Source organism: Triticum urartu, chromosome 2 (assembly GCF_003073215.2).
Source record: "Triticum urartu cultivar G1812 chromosome 2, Tu2.1, whole genome shotgun sequence".
In the NCBI taxonomy this organism is placed as follows: domain Eukaryota; kingdom Viridiplantae; phylum Streptophyta; class Magnoliopsida; order Poales; family Poaceae; genus Triticum; species Triticum urartu.
The window spans coordinates 663,905,189-663,922,288 of NC_053023.1; the positions used below are offsets into that span (position 1 = coordinate 663,905,189).

Here is a 17,100-nt window from a genome sequence, read left to right on the forward strand (position 1 = left end):
GGCGGTTGGATTGGATCCAGTCCAGGTCCAGCGCTGTGGCGGCAGCGGGAAGCTAGCTATAGCTAGTGGCGCGAATAGATTAGATTAGCAGCGGAGGAGGTTAACAAAGACTATCAGTGGCCTTCAGATCAGTGATGAAGCAGCGGGGCAACACGTCCACGGGTATCATGGCGAGGGCCGGCCGGGGAAACAGGCGCAAGTTATTCGATCCGACGATGGATTAGTGCGTGCAAACCCGCCGTTCCCGCAAACCGGTGGCAGAACGAACGCGTCGTTATCCCAATAGTGCTGCACCTTTCACGGGCGTGTCTGTAAACTCCCTGTTGGATCCACGCAAAGTAGGGTGACACGCATGTGTCATCGGCGGGTCGCACGGTCCGTGCCATTGATTCTCGGTGTCGACTGTCGACCACCAGAGGTCCAGAGCTTCGATGTAGCCTACACGCGGGCTTCACGCGTCCATCTTCCGATCTCGCTCGGGTCAGGGAATATATGCTACGCGCCGCGCGCGCACGCCCGTTTCACTTTTGGCGAGCTCTTTTGTACGGGGAACGTCGGGCGATCCGTACTAGTGCTTGCACGGGAGCGCAACATCTCGGAGCAGGGGGGATGTTGTCGACAATGCAACGCTCGATTCAAAAGAAGGCGGAGGAAAGACCGCCCGTCCCAAACAGCCCTGAGCTGAAATACGCCTATGACGACAGATCTCAGCATTGACATCAAGGGTGCATTCCTTTGGTGGTGAAAACCCATGATCTATCTTGGATTGGACATCGTCGCCGTCGGCACCTTGTTCCTTGCTGAAGATGATAACTTACAATTTTGGTTTGGGGGTGGCAACTCTATGTTTGAACTTGTTGTTGGACAAACTACGGTTCATCTTGGACAGCGATTCTTTTTTGAAGACGTTGTCTTAAAATCTTGTGCCCTTTACTAGATCACGTGTCACTTGGGTGGTGAGTTATTCTCCATGATGATAGGGTTTGCGGTAGGTAAGCTAGATGTTGCCATAGAGCTAGTCCAATGTGAATGGCCTCTTTTTCTCTCTCCCTCTCTCTCCCTCTCTCTCTCTCTCTCTCTTTATGCATTTGTGCCGAAAGAACATTAAGTATATTTTTAGTTTCTCACTTGCATAAAATCTACATTACAATGTTGTTTTAGAAAAAAATATACTCAATATCGTATAATTGACAAAGCAATTTGTTAGCTCGAAGAGTAGACCATTGTATGGCCCTTGTATTTTCATTATTCTTTTAGTACTTCTTTTACATATTAGACCAACATTTTATAATTTGTGTTTGTTTTTGTTGTCGGCACTCAACACTCATTCAATCAATACAAGTAAACTATCCTCCTCGGGTTATAAAATGAGAATGAGTATAGAGGGTTGAAGATCATATATTGAGTTTGACAACTCATTAGTCACATTATAGATTGTTATATGGCATATAAATTTGAAATTGGTATTCTAAAGAAATTGAAATTGCTAGAGCTCCTGGATGTGCTATGTTTGTTTACAATTATGATGCCCTAATCTGTTTTGGTAAGCCTATAAATATTTAATTATTACAGTACGTTTAGATACAACCGTGAAGATATAACCACTATGGTCCATTACTAAAAAAGACACTTAATGTGTTGTTGGTATGGCCTGTATTGCATGTCTTATATGGACTATGCCAAATGATTATGTTTTCAGGGAGCTGTGTGGAATGATATACAGATTCTTTTGTGGAAAACAAGTGTGTTATTGCATAGATGGAAGATCAGTGCTTGGATAGTCAATCAAGCTTAATGAAAGAATGCCTGCTTCTACTAGATCGAAGAAGAGAAGAGCTCCTGAGGTTCGCATGGAGATGAAGAATAAGATGGGCGCAAGGACCGATCAGCAGAGCTTCTATTTGAGTGCTCATTCTAGCTATGTTGATGAAATTTCCTTCGTTCATGTGCTGGATGTTTTTAACCTTTTCTGGCTCAGCTACTCCGGCTTAGCTCGAGCGTTGTGAACAGTTTTGTTGCTTGCCTCATTTTTAATAAATATGGAGTGGGTGACCCTTTTCTCCCTTTTCACGGGAAAATTTTCAATCTATTCATCTTTAGTCATGTTTGTGCAACGAGCACATGAAATAATAAAAAGTACATCTAGATTCGTAGACCAATTAGCGACGACTACAAGCACTGAAGCGGTTGAACGCACGCCGCCGTCATTGCCCATCCGTCACCGGAGTCGGACAGAACTTCTTGTAGTAAACACTCAGAAAGTCATCTCGCTAACGCCTTATACGACCAACGCAACAAAACAACAACCGTCGTCGATGAAGAGAAGCGTAGATCAATAGGATCCAGGCTAAAGACACATAAACGTGGACAAATGAAGACTAGTTCCGGACATATCCACCTCCGACCAAATATAGGAAGATCCGTTAAAAACACACCTCCACACGCCATTTGATGATGATAAGCACACCGCCAGGAGAGAGACAAGGCCGAGAGAACCTTCATTCATCGTGGGGAAGTCACCATCGTCTTGTCTTACGAGCAGGACAGAGGAGAGAGGATACAGTCAAGGGACCCTTTTGATAAAGATGTATATTAATCAATGGTAGTTGTTGTTGTTTATGGGAATGTGTAGCCATCTCTCTGTTTTTTACACACCATCCCAAATATTAAAGCATACATCCATATTGAGGAAGATGGAAGGCTCCGATCCACTACTATAGAAAGCCAGTGAACCAATGGTATGTTTAGTTTTCTATTATGTGTATACCAGTCATCCATACTATCTCATTTTCCATTTTTTAAAAGACAGATCTTCTGGCTGACACCGTTTTACGAGGCAAATCGGGGCCACCGGATAAATACACGCGTCGCAACTAGAGACACTCTCCTGTACGTGGCGACGAGGCCGTGCGTTAAAAATTCAAGCAGTAGAAGCGGGGAGGGGAGACAGGCGGACAACGTGGCTTGTCCCCACCACGCGCCCTCCCTCCCCCGTCGCTCCCATAAAAGGCTTGGGCACGGCCCCCGCGTGATACCTACTGTGGACGGTAGTGCTGGTGCCTGGCAACGGCAGCGGAGAGAGGGAGAGAGAGAGAACTCGGCAGCGACGCCCTCCCCCTCACAAAAGCCCTCTCCCCCAATCCACCGCTCGCCGGGAAATATCTCGCCCCTCTCCACACGGAATCCACGCGCCGGGGCCTGCGGGTGAGGAGTAGGAGGAGCGGATGGAGTCGTCCTCGTCGGGCGGCGGCGCCAGCAAGACGCGGCGGAGCGGCAGCTGGGGCAGCGCGGGCGGCGGCGACCCCTTCGACATCCCCGGCAAAGGCGCGCCCGTCGAGCGCCTCAAAAAGTGGCGGGTGAGCCGCGCCGCTCCTCCTTCGCTAGCTGTTTTTTTTCCTCGCATGTCTCGACTCCTGAGAGCGCGCGGCGGCGAGTTTTGGGTGGTGGTTTGCTCGAGTGCTCGCTCGTTCTGGGAACTCGGGGTTTTCTGCCGCTCGTTTCCTCCAGCAGATTTGCGGAGTTTTTCGAGGATTCCATGCCGCCGCGCCTAGGGTTTTTGAATTCCAAATATATCGCGGGTTTCTGTTTTTTCAGAGGCAAGCTAGTTGAGTTTAGGGTTCAGAATCACGCGGTTTTGCCCCGGCATTCCGGAGTCGGGCCTGAATTTGTACATGGTTAGGTGGATTTCCCCGCTTTGGATGCTTGTTTGGGAGGCGAGAGTGGGGTTTTCTCCTTCCGACGCTTCCATTCCCATGCTATTTTTTTTCCCTTTTGGCATCCGTGCTTGCCTTCAGATTCAGGACTCGCTAGCTTCCATTTCCCCTTTAATTCTATTTTAAGAGATAAATATCCCCTTCCACCGAGTGGATTTCTTCAGTTGGCCGCTTTGTTCTTCGATTCGATTTCGCGTGCGCAGAGCCCACCGAGCCATTTGTTTGGGTTTGATTCAGGGTGGCTTCTCTTGCCTGTTGCGGAATTGATTCGCGCTTCCACTGGCTTTGCGCTGTGCCCTCAATGATTTCGAATTGTTCTGTCGCCTTTGACGCCGGCTGTGAAGTTGCGTTAGATTTGGGCTGCCCTTCGCTTTCTCTGAGATACGCTTCGCTTTTGCATTTTTCTTCCGAATACTGCCGATTCCTTAGAACCCTGAAGACGAATGCGCATTATAATATTCTGAATTGGTGGAGTGGAGCAGCAGCCACGCGTCGAACCGTGGCAGTGCTTGCCGACGTGCTAGTCTCGGGAGTATTCCCGCAGATTAGTAGTATTGTTCTGACGTCTTGTATTTGATAATACTCATACCTAGGCTTGACTCACCGGTATGGTCCGAGACTGCTGCAGATGAAGTAGTATTTAATTTTCTGTGCGGAGTGGCTACATTTGCGTCATCCATGTCGGCAAGCAGTCCTCGAGCTTTTTGCAAACATGCCCGAATTCACAATGTTCGCAATTCCGTATATACACTGTTGTTATCATGTGCTATTCCTCCAGATTTGCTTTGCGATTGTCTTTTCATAAAGCTCTATTATATTCGGGACCGGTGGCCCGCAACTGTCGGATCTCATTCAGAAGTTTTATTAGAACAGGAAATATTAGCTGGAACTTGTTGAAATATGTGGTTGTAGGTTGGTTTGATCCCCACCCGGGGCCCTTGCAGCCACGTGCACAAGTGGTTGCTGGCCATTAGGGCTGCCAGCAATTTTAGTTATTTTGAAAATAAATCTTTTGCACGGGAGTATTGTGTTTGCATCTAACTAACAACTTCAAGGAGTGGAGATGGCAAATTTATAGTTGTGTCCGATAATATAATTGTATTGGGTCTCCTTCAAACTTGGAGTTTCTGACACAATGTTTAGTCTGTAGTTTAATTTTGCAGTATGCTGCACAAAGTTTGTGCTGGTGACGCAACCTTTTATTTAACTCTAATGCGTCTCTTTCTCTTGATGAAATACTATGCCAAGATTTAAGCCATTGCTAGCGCAATGTGCTCTTTGCTGGGTGCTGTCAGCAACAGGAGCTTCTTTTCTTAGGAGGCTGGACACATTGATTCTTACTGCTGTTGATTGAGTGCTGATCTTTTAGACTGTTCTGAATATAATCCCTTTGATTTTGTCCACTGCAGCAAGCAGCTCTTGTCCTGAATGCATCAAGGCGATTCAGGTACACATTGGACTTGAAAAAAGAGGCGCAAAAGGAGGAAGTCATTAGAAAAATTCGTGCACAAGCTCATGTTATCAGGGTATTGCATCGTCATGTTTTCTCTTTGTTTCATTTAGCTGATTAGTTGATTTATGCTGATTTTTTTCTTATTTCCTTCTTTAGGCCGCATTCCGTTTCAAAGAAGCAGCTCGAGTCGGTACGACTACAAAGGACGCACCAGGTAATTTCCTTTCTCACCTACCCACTTACCAGTCCTTCCTGTGCTCTGTACAACTGTCGTTTGGGTTTGCTCTTTTGAGCATTCTATAAGCAGACAATTTATTAATGCTTTGTAGGAACTTGCTAATATGTAATGTATCATTCGATAGTGGTCATCTGAATTCGGACTGAATTCAGACTATAATGATGGGATGTACAGATCAGTTTCATGAAATTCTGATAGGATTTCTTGGATGATGATTTTTGCAGAAGCTCATGCCGATGGTGCTCTTGGCTTTGGAATTAAAGAAGACCAGCTTACAGCACTGACCAGAGATCATAACTACTCTGCTCTACAGCAGTATGAAGGGGTGAGCTAATTCTGTTGTCAGTGTGCTTCACACTTTTCTGTCATAGTTTGCGTCGTGTAACCTTCCCTACAGATTTCAGGGCTAGCAAATATGCTAAAGACAGATACTGACAAGGGGATCAGTGGAGAGGAGTCTGATATTGATGCGAGAAAGAATGCATTCGGGTCGAACACATACCCTCGCAAGAAAGGAAGAAGCTTTTTGGTATGAGATTGTTCTCTTATATTAGTATGGCAATTGCTGTCTTCTGTCCTGGAGACTCACTCTTGGTGTCTTCTCACTGTTATTTAGGCCTTTGTGTGGGATGCTTGTAAAGATTTGACACTCATCATCCTCATGGTCGCCGCTGCGGTTTCATTGGCCTTGGGCATATATACAGAGGTGTGTGTTGGATCTTTAGTTCATCTGTTGTTTACCTCTGCATGTTGATCCAGCATCATTCCTCATACTGTTTGCAATTTTCATGACTTGTAGCTTGAAACCAAAATATGTTGCATCATTAGTTCATCTGTTCTTTAGCATGTTGCTCCAGCATCATGCCTTGTACTGTATGCAATTTTCATGACTTATAGTATGGAAGCAAAACCGTACTTGTAACTTATTTTCATTTAGATTTTTCTCTTTGCTCAGCTGGTTACCATTAACTAGATGTTTCATCACCATTTGTGTTTCTGGTTATATGAGTGTATGACTCCCATTACAACTTTTTCTGGTTTCTAGGGGATAAAAGAAGGGTGGTATGATGGGGCCAGCATTGGTTTTGCTGTACTCCTTGTTATTTTTGTTACAGGTATGCCACCACAACCATGTTTCCTGTTTCTGGTTATTTCTGTGAGCAATTATAATAATATCAACGTTTAGTCTGTCCTTTAACTTGCACTGTCAGCGTCTAAATTCCTTGGACAATATAGATCAGTGCCGAATAAGAAAATAAAAAGTGTAAAGTGTTGCAGTCACATCATGTATTCCTGAAACTTATCTTAGACATGTTACTTGGCATTTATTATTAACGTCTCACAATGTTGTCCAGCTACCAGTGACTACAAGCAATCGTTGCAGTTCCAAAACTTGAATGAGGAGAAACAGAACATTCAATTGGAGGTTAAAATTTTAGACTCATCTTGTTATAAATTGTTTATTCTTCCCGAATAATGTCTCAGATGTTCTCATTCAGGTTGTGAGAGGTGGAAGGCGAATCAAGGTATCAATTTTTGATTTGGTTGTTGGAGATGTGGTGCCCCTCAAGATTGGTGACCAGGTACGAATGCAATTGATCTTTATTTTGGCCGCAAGCAGTTTAGAAATACAAGGTCCTAATCAAATTTCTGTGTCAGGTACCTGCTGATGGAGTCCTTATTAGTGGTCACTCCTTCTCCATAGATGAATCGAGCATGACTGGCGAAAGCAAAATAGTGAGCTACTTTCATACGCGTTTTTTGCCTTTTGGAACTAGTTTAGGTGAAGTCTTAAGCTGACACTGCAAGCTGGTTGTCAATTGAAGGTAAACAAAGACCAGAAGTCACCGTTTATGATGTCCGGTTGCAAAGTTGCCGACGGCTATGGTACAATGCTGGTGAGTCTATCTGTGCCTACCAAATGGAGAAAATGTCTACTTTCAGCTTCTGAAAATGTCTGTACTTAGTGATGTGAACTTGGGAGGAGTCCGTTAAGAGAGACCTGAAGGATTGGAGTATCACCAAAGAGCTAGCTATGGACAGGGGTGCGTGGAAGCTTGCTATCCATGTGCCAGAGCCATGAGATGGTTGCGAGATCTTATGGGTTTCACCTCTAGCCTACCCCAACTTGTTTGGGACTAAAGGCTTTGTTGTTGTTGTTGTTGTTGTTGTAGTGATGTGAAGAGCTAGCTATGGACAGGGGTGCGTGGAAGCTTGCTATCCATGTGCCAGAGCCATGAGATGGTTGCGAGATCTTATGGGTTTCACCTCTAGCCTACCCCAACTTGTTTGGGACTAAAGGCTTTGTTGTTGTTGTTGTTGTTGTTGTAGTGATGTGAAGAGCTAGCTATGGACAGGGGTGCGTGGAAGCTTGCTATCCATGTGCCAGAGCCATGAGATGGTTGCGAGATCTTATGGGTTTCACCTCTAGCCTACCCCAACTTGTTTGGGACTAAAGGCTTTGTTGTTGTTGTTGTTGTTGTTGTTGTAGTGATGTGAACTTGGAAGTGCAGTAACCTCAATTTATGTTTTTCCTGTGGGACATAATAGATTTAAGTTATTAATTGGATCTTGCTTGAAACCATTTTACTTCCTGAAAAAAATGAGAAGGTATCGTGACATATGTATGTGGTACTAGATATTTTGATTAATATATATGGTCATGACAGTGGGCATGCTAGTGAGGTATGCATTGCAATAGATCATTGATCATGGGGACTCTACTGTATGTTACGCAGGTGACCGCTGTTGGTATTAACACCGAGTGGGGTTTGTTAATGGCGAGCATATCTGAAGACTCTGGTGAAGAAACACCACTACAGGTTTGATCCTGTACTTGTTATTAGCCTACGCATGACTCCATGTGTTGACATGTTTGTTTGATCGTATGAATTGGCATGATCTTATTTGTTCTGGAGTAGGTTCGCTTGAATGGTGTTGCTACCTTCATTGGAATAATTGGACTTTCTGTTGCTGTTGTTGTTCTCGTTGTCCTCTTGGCCAGGTATATTAATGTATAGTTTATTTTGGCCAACTATCCCTGTGGCTTATTTCTGTCACGTTGTTTTCTTCTAGGTATATTGATGCATAGTTTAATTTGGTCAACTAGCTTTGTGGCTTATTTCTGTCACCTTGTTTTCTTCTAGGTATTTCACTGGGCATACGTACAATCCGGATGGCACTCCGCAATATGTGAAAGGAAAGATGGGTGTCGGTGAGACAATACGTGGAGTAGTTAAAATCTTCACAGTGGCGGTAGGTTTTCAATTTACTCATCGCTGCTGATTTTCTTTTTACAATTTCTGTCAACTTATCATCTTGGGATGTAATTAGGTCACAATTGTGGTTGTGGCTGTTCCCGAAGGACTACCATTGGCTGTCACATTGACGTAAGCATAAATTTAATGCGTAATTTTCTTGTAGCATGCTAGCAATCACTTGATCAATCACACTGCATATTTTTGTCAGGCTCGCCTTTTCGATGCGCAAAATGATGAGGGATAAAGCTCTGGTATGTTGCTATTGCTTGCTTGTGTTGTGTTACTTGTAGTAACAGCCCGTCTCATGCATTCTCTCAACCATATGTTATAGGTCAGGAGACTTTCGGCATGTGAGACAATGGGTTCTGCAACAACAATTTGCAGTGACAAGACTGGGACATTAACTTTAAATCAGGTGGAAAGCTATTTCTTTTTAGTATTGTCCTTGTTTTAATACATGGAAATTCCCTGTAGGATTCATGATTTCTCAAATATGCTTGGGCCTTGACTCCTTTCCAATTTCTTCATTGTCACTATTAAGATGACTGTTGTTGAGGCATACTTTGGTGGAGAGAAGATGGATCCTCCAGATAACACTCAGAAGCTATCTGCTGCTGTATCAACAATGATTATTGAAGGAATTGCTCAGAATACATCCGGAAGTATATTCGAGCCTGAGGTGAGGCTATACTTAATTTACGTCACCTGCACTTTTTCGTCCATGAAGCTGAACATGTGTTTCTTCCTTTTAACATGTTATGGTTCAGCTGTGTGGCTACTGACTTTTGTTCACTGTCACAGGGTGGTCAAGCTCCAGAGGTGACTGGATCGCCGACTGAAAAGGCTATACTGTCTTGGGGGTTGCAGGTATAGCTTCTCATAGTAGTGTCAACCTATATTCTCTGTGTCTCCTGCTTGGTAACCATGATCTGTATATTCAACAGCTTGGTATGAAATTCAGTGAAACAAGATCGAAATCCTCCATTCTTCAAGTCTTCCCATTCAATTCAGAAAAAAAGCGAGGCGGCGTCGCAGTCCAAGTGGTAATTCATTTTTATCTGTAGCAGTGACAATTTCCTTAATTTTTTTTATTATGGGGGATTTATGGTTCTCTTGGCCTCAGCAAAATTCCTTGTTTGGTAACTTTGCATGACATATCTTGCAAACAAAATTGATTGTGCTTTCAGTGAACCATCGCTGAATTTACTTTGCTATAATAGGCTGAATAGCATCTCCGTCCATCCTATGGTTATGTCTTGATGGTTGTACTGCTAATGGTTTCAGCTGATGAAATTGTACCATTTCTATGATTCTATGTCAGTACCCTTCATTTGTTATATTTGTTTCACACTGTATTCCACACTCAGTGGGCTGTGGGAACAGGTTAATTGTATTCTTTATCATCATTACTCACAATTATGACTAACGATGTACATCTTTCCTGCTTCCTTAAAAGATTGAACATATTTTTCTGTTGAGAAATTAATATCAAGAGAGTTATAGATCTCAATTAATATCTGCTCAATTGGCTGCTATTGTGTTCTCTCCGACCTCTTCAAGTAATGCCTTTTTCTTTCTTTCTGGAGGGTGACTCTGAGGTTCACGTATACTGGAAAGGAGCTGCTGAACTTATTTTAGAGTCATGCACTGGTTGGATTGACACGGATGGTTCAAAGCAATCAATGACCCCTGAGAAAGTAAACTTCAAATTCCCATCATTTGCTTAAGTACAGTATGGTTGCAACTAACTAACCAGCTAATTACTGTTTAAGGTTGGTGAGTTCAAGAAATTCATTGAAGACATGGCTGTTGCTAGCCTTCGCTGCGTCGCCTTTGCTTACAGGCCTTGTGAGATGAGTGATGTTCCAAAGGAGGACCAGAGGGCTGACTGGGTATTACCTGAGGATAACCTGATTATGCTTGGGATCGTGGGAATAAAGGTAAGCAGCAATCCTGCATTTTGAACTATGAGCCATGACTATTAATGGGGTATTATTATTTCGATAGCTTATCACTCCTTGATTAGTGGTTGGGACTCGTGTCATTGTTTGCGTTTGCGTATGTGCATATTACTGGTTCTGTCATTGTGTGTGTTTGCATACATGCATATTACTAGTTCTACTGGCATTGCTCTCTCTGTCTCTCTCCCTCAGACCCTCTGTATCCAATTTGTTTCCACTAAACTGTTCGTCTGGATAAGTACTACCCATATCTCAAACAAGTACATGCTAAAATCATGAGTAAAAGCTATAGAAAAAGAGATACTGTTGGACATCTGTTAGCTGCTCTTAAGACACAGAACCATCAGGATTGTTCCTAACTTTGATGGTAGTAATGCAGAAGCCTGTACTAGTAACAATAATAACATTTCTAGTGATAATAACATTTTTTCCACATGCATGAGATCATTACCTTATATTTCTTGCCTAATGTTTTTTGTAACATTTATTGAAATTTTGCATGCACAACAAGCATGGGCTACTACCAAATCTGTAGGCGATACAAACATATGTATAACTTGCATGAGGCCATTCTCCTTTATAAGTCATGAACCATTTAGACCTTCATTGGTTTGCAAGAATTTACAACCAATTCACTTTGCAGGATCCCTGCCGCCCAGGAGTTCAAGATTCTATTCGCTTGTGTGCCGCAGCTGGCATTAAGGTATTTCTTATATTCTTGTGCGAGTCAGTGACAGTACACTAGTTTCTGCCATATCTTAGTAACTGTATACCATGAAGAATAGACGGTCTTCATTTGGATGAGCTCCATAACTTTGTTTTGTACTAGCTTTGTTAGCCAAGTGTTTCTTTGTATTGAGTTTAATTTTTGAATGTCTAGGTCCGCATGGTCACTGGAGATAATCTTCAAACTGCCAGAGCGATTGCCTTGGAATGTGGTATTCTTACTGATCCTAACGTATCAGAGCCAACCATCATTGAAGGGAAGACCTTCCGGGAGTTGTCAGATTTGGAAAGGGAGGAAGTCGCCGACAAAATCTCTGTATGTTTATTCCCCTCAATTGCTTGCATCTTGTTGATTTCAGTGGATAAAACCTATAAGTAGATTACAACCTTGTAAGAAACTACAGTGCTTGTTTCTGTGATTTCTTGTTCCCTGCGTACATGAACCTGGGAGGTGTGATGTATGAGACCAAAAGCCAACAGAATGATCAACTGCTGTGTTGCAGTAGTAGAAATGATTTGCATCAGTGTTGTAGGAATCAACCAAACTTTTGTTTGACGCACACTTTCTAATTACCTAAATCTCCTGGTATCCATTTTTTTGTTCTGGGTTTATGTTGTTTTGATTTCGTCTATGCCCCCCATCATGTGCTAAACTGTTAGATATGCAGAAATATAGAACACAGTTCTTGGCATGAGTGAACAAAGTTTTGTTTCCCCATGATTAAAACTATTATGCTATTTTGCCTTAATTTGATGTTTCCATATGTTTAGTTTATACCAATTGCTTTAAGTTTTGCATATCATTTCTACTTTGCCCTTGCATTGAGTGTACTCTATACATTGTTATAGGTTATGGGGAGGTCTTCACCAAACGATAAACTTCTACTTGTTAAGGCACTCAGAAACAAAGGTCATGTTGTTGCTGTAACTGGTGATGGCACGAACGATGCCCCAGCACTGCATGAGGTTTGTGAATTGCTATTCTTCATTTTGTTTTGCATCAAGCTGTTGAAGCTATCTTCAGGACATGTTCAAGAACCACTATCCGGTAGTACTTACACAATTTTGAATTTATAGGCCGACATTGGTCTCTCGATGGGCATCCAGGGAACTGAAGTTGCCAAGGAGAGTTCTGATATTATTATCCTGGATGACAATTTTGCGACACTCGTGAGGGTATGTATATTGTGTCCTCTTATTAACTGCTTTAGCAGAAATTGTATTCTCTATGGTGACATCTGATATTTGTTTCTGGATTTAGGTTGTCAGATGGGGACGTTCAGTTTATGCAAACATTCAGAAATTCATTCAGTTCCAGCTGACTGTCAATGTTGCAGCCTTGATAATTAATGTAGTTTCTGCTGTCAGTTCTGGTGACGTGCCACTGAATGCTGTCCAGGTTCGAATTCTTAAATATGTTGTGCCTGGAAACTTCCAGATCACTGGACAAAGTTTTTCTCAAGATATATTGTGTAAAGTTCAATTGTGGGTTGTGTATTTTTACGTCTCACTGTAGTTTGTTTAAGGGTATTTTCTTTATGCTGGTATTCTGAACCTGTTATAAGATACATGAATTGCTCATTCCAGTTTCTGTAATATGCTTTTGCCTCCCTTGTTTACAGTTGCTCTGGGTTAATCTAATCATGGACACGCTGGGAGCGCTTGCATTGGCGACTGAGCCACCAAACAACCATCTTATGCAGAGACCACCAGTTGGGCGGAGGTTTGTTCTCTTGTGCTTTTGTTGCTCAAATATCTTACTTTGTTTCGGCATAATTTAAGCTCGCTTATCTTGCAAACTTCATGGATTGGAAGTGATTTGCCAATATCTTCCATTCTGCAATTAAGTGCCAACATAGTTTGCTTTCTGCATGCTGAATATGTCCCAATCTTGTTGTTTGCAGGGAGCCTTTGATAACAAATATCATGTGGAGAAACTTGCTCATAATGGTATGCTATATATGCACTTCACTTTACTCTTCATATCTGTGGCCATTCTGCTGCCTAACGTATTGTTTATTCAGGCTTTCTATCAAGTTGCAATCCTCCTTACTCTCACCTTCAAGGGCGTGAGCCTTCTACGGTTGGAACATGACAACCCAGCGCATGCTGAAATTCTGAAAAATACCTTCATATTCAACACATTTGTTCTCTGCCAAGTGAGTCATTGGCTTTTGCTCTAGTCTGACTCAGAAATACGTACAGTTGATGTGGTGGGGTTAAACTAAACATAACCCACAATCTTGTCTTCTGCAGGTGTTCAGTGAGTTCAACGCTCGGAAACCAGATGAGCTGAATATTTTCAAGGGTATTGCAGGGAACAAACTCTTCATTGCCATTATAGCAATAACGGTTGTGCTCCAGGTAAGAGAAGGGCGCAGAAGTAGTTATTGTGCGGGTTCTGTATGCCACGTGAAGTGATCTAGGTTTTGCTAATGTCACTTGCTCATTCCTGTATTATGTATGTGCAGGTGCTTATCATCGAGTTCCTTGGCAAGTTCACGACAACAGTCAGGTTGAGCTGGCAGCTGTGGTTGGTGTCCATAGGTCTTGCTTTTATCAGGTACAAGTTTATTTAGTTTATGATATGATGAAACAGAACATATATACTATTACCTCTGCTCCGAAATATAAGTCGTCGGGGGAGTTCATTTTACACTCCCCCAAAGACTTATATTTAGGAACGGAGGGTGTATATCTTTGTACCCCTGTTTGAAACTTCAGCTGATGGGATCTTCCTCTTGTTTGTTCAGCTGGCCGTTGGCACTCGTGGGAAAGCTTATCCCTGTTCCAGACCGTCCGTTCTTAGAGATGTTCTCTTGCTGCTGCCCAGGGAAGAAAGAGGGTATGTTTCACATCCTGTGCTTCCTTTTCTTACCTAGGCTTGACCCACTGTCCTCGCATGTCCTATTTTGTTGTTGCAAAAAACTATTCTTGCGTATGTTCTCCTCTGTTGATCGTGCCCCCTCACATGACTTCTATGTTGTGCAGCTGATGATGGGAAGGAAGGCAGTGGTGTGAAGCAAATCGAGGTGGTGTGAAGTGATGGGCTGACGTTGAGGAGGACCTTTGCAGTTTTTGCTTGGAGCTTTTAACATGATCGGGGCTGTAATTATCTGGTGATTTGGATCTGTAAATACACTAGGTTTGGAGTGGATGCTAGGTCTCTCACTTTTGGAGATTTGCCACGATATCTTTTAACAACTACACGCCTGGCCCTGCCCCCTGGTGGCTGACTTGGAAGCTGGAATTTAGCTTCAAATGGATGTTGGGAAGGAGCACTAATATCATCTTCGTGGCAGTGCACTGGGTCTTCGTTTGCACCATTTCGTTCCGTGAGATCAGATAACTTGCAGAGTAGGGCACATAACTACTATTTGAAAACCATTTCGGTTTGTGTTGTCGTTCAAAATGTAAACAAATGGATCAATCCCGAAGGTGTAACCATATCTGACGTACTTGGGGTGCCTTGATGCTGCTTCATTTGCTCTGTCCAGTGCGTTCTAAACTGAAATAGGAATCATGACGACGGCTATATTCTGGTTCGAAGTGACACGGCGGGAGCAGGTATATGTGTTGGATTCGTTTCGCACGTTGATACGCCGCACACGTTGCGCCATTGTTTACAATCATGTGTGTTGATATCATATCAATCTTTCGTTAACATGTGCAGCATTGTAGGCGTGTTCCTTATTCAGCTCACGTGTGAGAACTATGAACCACAGCAGACAGCGTACACACAAGACGAATGAATCCACGGTATCCGTTGAAGTTGCCATGCAAAACACGCAAGAAGTGGCGGAAACGAGATTAACGACTTATGTTGAGTAATCCACGGATAAAAGAGACCAAGGTATGCAGCGTAGCAGCCGGATCCCACAGCAATTGTTGACGTCCTAACGCCTCGAGGTTCTTTTCGACAAGGAAAAAGATGAAGATTGGAAGCCAGCTCCACACCAGTTGTGGGCTTGTGGCCACACTTCTTCGGACTTCTTCACGTTGTTTCGCCGGTCTGCCCCAATAAATGCAGTGCTCATCCTTGTCTTAACGTTTACTCCCTCCGTCCGTGAATAAGTGTACATGTAGCTTTTGTTTTAAGTCAAAGTTTTAAAATTTTGACCAACTTTATAGCAAATAGTCGTAACATATATAACATCAAATTAATATATTATCAAAGTTCATTTCAAAACGAATCTAGTGACACTAATTTGGTGCCATAAATGTTTCTACTTTTTTCTAAAATGGTGGTTAAAATTTTAAAACTTTGATTTAAGACAAAAGCTAGATGTACACTTATTCATGGACGGAGGGAGTACATAGTTTTGGCCCTTTTATGTACGAATTCCTGGCTCAGCAAGTGAGGCAACGATGGCTATTCCTGCAAGTTTGGCTCAATTCCGAAACGATTTGACTTGTGATCCTTGATCCATTCGGATGGAAGATCAGGTTGAGTTGGACACCGGAGATTGAGCCGGGGATCATCCAAGGCGACACCGCTACCGGGGATCATTGAGCCTGTCACGCTTAACACCTTCCTTTCCATCCTGTCTAAGCCAAGCTAGTGACAGTTAAAAAGACGGACGGATCCGGTCACGGCACCAGAGGAGGCCATACGCCTCGCCGTCAAGATCAGAGATGGTCCTGTGTTTGGGACTAGGTTCACCGGCCGTTTTCCTTCTGTTCCCCCTTGGATTTCGGGGGATCCGGAGCCGATAATTACCGTGGCCGGGTTCAGTGGACACGATAGAGCCGGCCGGGTCGACATGAAAGCGCGGGCCTTCAGGGATAATTGTGCGTGTGTGTCCTTCGTGTTGTGGATACTGAACTTTCAGTCGAGTGAGGCGTCGCAGAGACCGGGCTCCAGAAAGCCCGTTTTACCAAAAAAAAATCAAAATATATTTAAAAGTTTCAAAAAATGCCAATTTTTTTTGTACAAACACATATGCATGTTCTTTAAGTATGTATAAATTTTCAGTAACTAATTTGATCATTTGAATGCTACACAAAAAAGACAAAAATCTGACACAAATACAACAAAGAAAAAGCCTATTTCAATCTGTGTATTTGTCTTTTTTGTATACATCACATATGAATACATATGTTTATAAAAATTTGTACACGTATACTTTAAGTATATGTCTATATGAAAATATTTTTTCAGATTTTTTTGAGTTATGAAAAAGATATTTTGGCTGAGAAATGTATATAGAGCTCAGTGGAGCTCGGCCTCAGCGGCCACTTTTCGACTTTCAGTCTTTCTATCAGGGTACGTCTGTGTGTGTCCCCCCATGATTCATACCGTCTTCTTTCTTATGCATGCTTATACGCGGTTGATTACTGACATGCTGCATGCCGCCTGGAGTAGCTGCATGCACTGCACCACGTGTAAAAAACTGCCGGTTACGCACGCACGACTCGCTGCTGCTTTGACTTTTTTTTTGCATGGCTGCTGCTTTGACTTGACAAGGGATGGGTGCCAATACTACGCTTGTTGTACGGCACGTCTGTATTTTTCTACAATTCAAAGTCCTGCCCTCGAAGTTTCTTCTCCTGTATGTATGTATAGAAGACTTACGTACAGCGATTATACAGCGCGATGAACTCGTTGTCAAAAGTCTGTATAGTCAAATCAGGCCTGTGAGACGGGATCGCCTGCTCGTGTCAGCAAATCACTGCACATTATGTTATATATGAAGGGATGAGGCCGAACGGGGACGTATGAATAGCCTGCGGAAATTAACCACTGTCA

The 17,100-nt window shown here is 43.0% G+C and overlaps 1 protein-coding gene across 1 annotated transcript; it reads left to right on the forward strand.

The window, feature by feature from the left end:
• Positions 1–3,024: 3,024 nt before the first annotated feature.
• On the forward strand, positions 3,025–14,834 carry LOC125539561 (calcium-transporting ATPase 5, plasma membrane-type). Its single transcript, XM_048703048.1, has 34 exons — positions 3,025–3,356; positions 5,123–5,239; positions 5,323–5,380; positions 5,629–5,729; positions 5,802–5,933; positions 6,021–6,110; positions 6,450–6,519; positions 6,760–6,830; positions 6,904–6,987; positions 7,064–7,141; positions 7,231–7,302; positions 8,143–8,226; positions 8,326–8,408; positions 8,551–8,659; positions 8,738–8,793; positions 8,873–8,915; positions 8,996–9,079; positions 9,206–9,343; positions 9,466–9,531; positions 9,609–9,707; positions 10,251–10,361; positions 10,437–10,604; positions 11,269–11,328; positions 11,506–11,667; positions 12,201–12,317; positions 12,429–12,527; positions 12,613–12,750; positions 12,974–13,074; positions 13,256–13,301; positions 13,376–13,510; positions 13,608–13,715; positions 13,823–13,914; positions 14,105–14,196; positions 14,343–14,834. Exons 1-34 carry the CDS (start codon positions 3,225–3,227, stop codon positions 14,390–14,392), a joined length of 3,246 nt encoding a protein of 1,081 aa, XP_048559005.1. The 5' UTR covers positions 3,025–3,224; the 3' UTR covers positions 14,393–14,834.
• The last annotated feature ends 2,266 nt before the right edge of the window (positions 14,835–17,100 follow it).

Coding starts and splice junctions, on each gene's coding strand:
- LOC125539561 (XM_048703048.1), top strand. CDS start 3,225: ATGGAGTCGTCCTCGTCGGGCGGCGGCGCCAGCAAGACGCGGCGGAGC. Junction 5,730..5,801: donor CTCTACAGCAGTATGAAGGG/GTGAGCTAATTC, acceptor CCTTCCCTACAG/ATTTCAGGGCTAGCAAATAT. Junction 8,409..8,550: donor CTCGTTGTCCTCTTGGCCAG/GTATATTAATGT, acceptor GTTTTCTTCTAG/GTATTTCACTGGGCATACGT.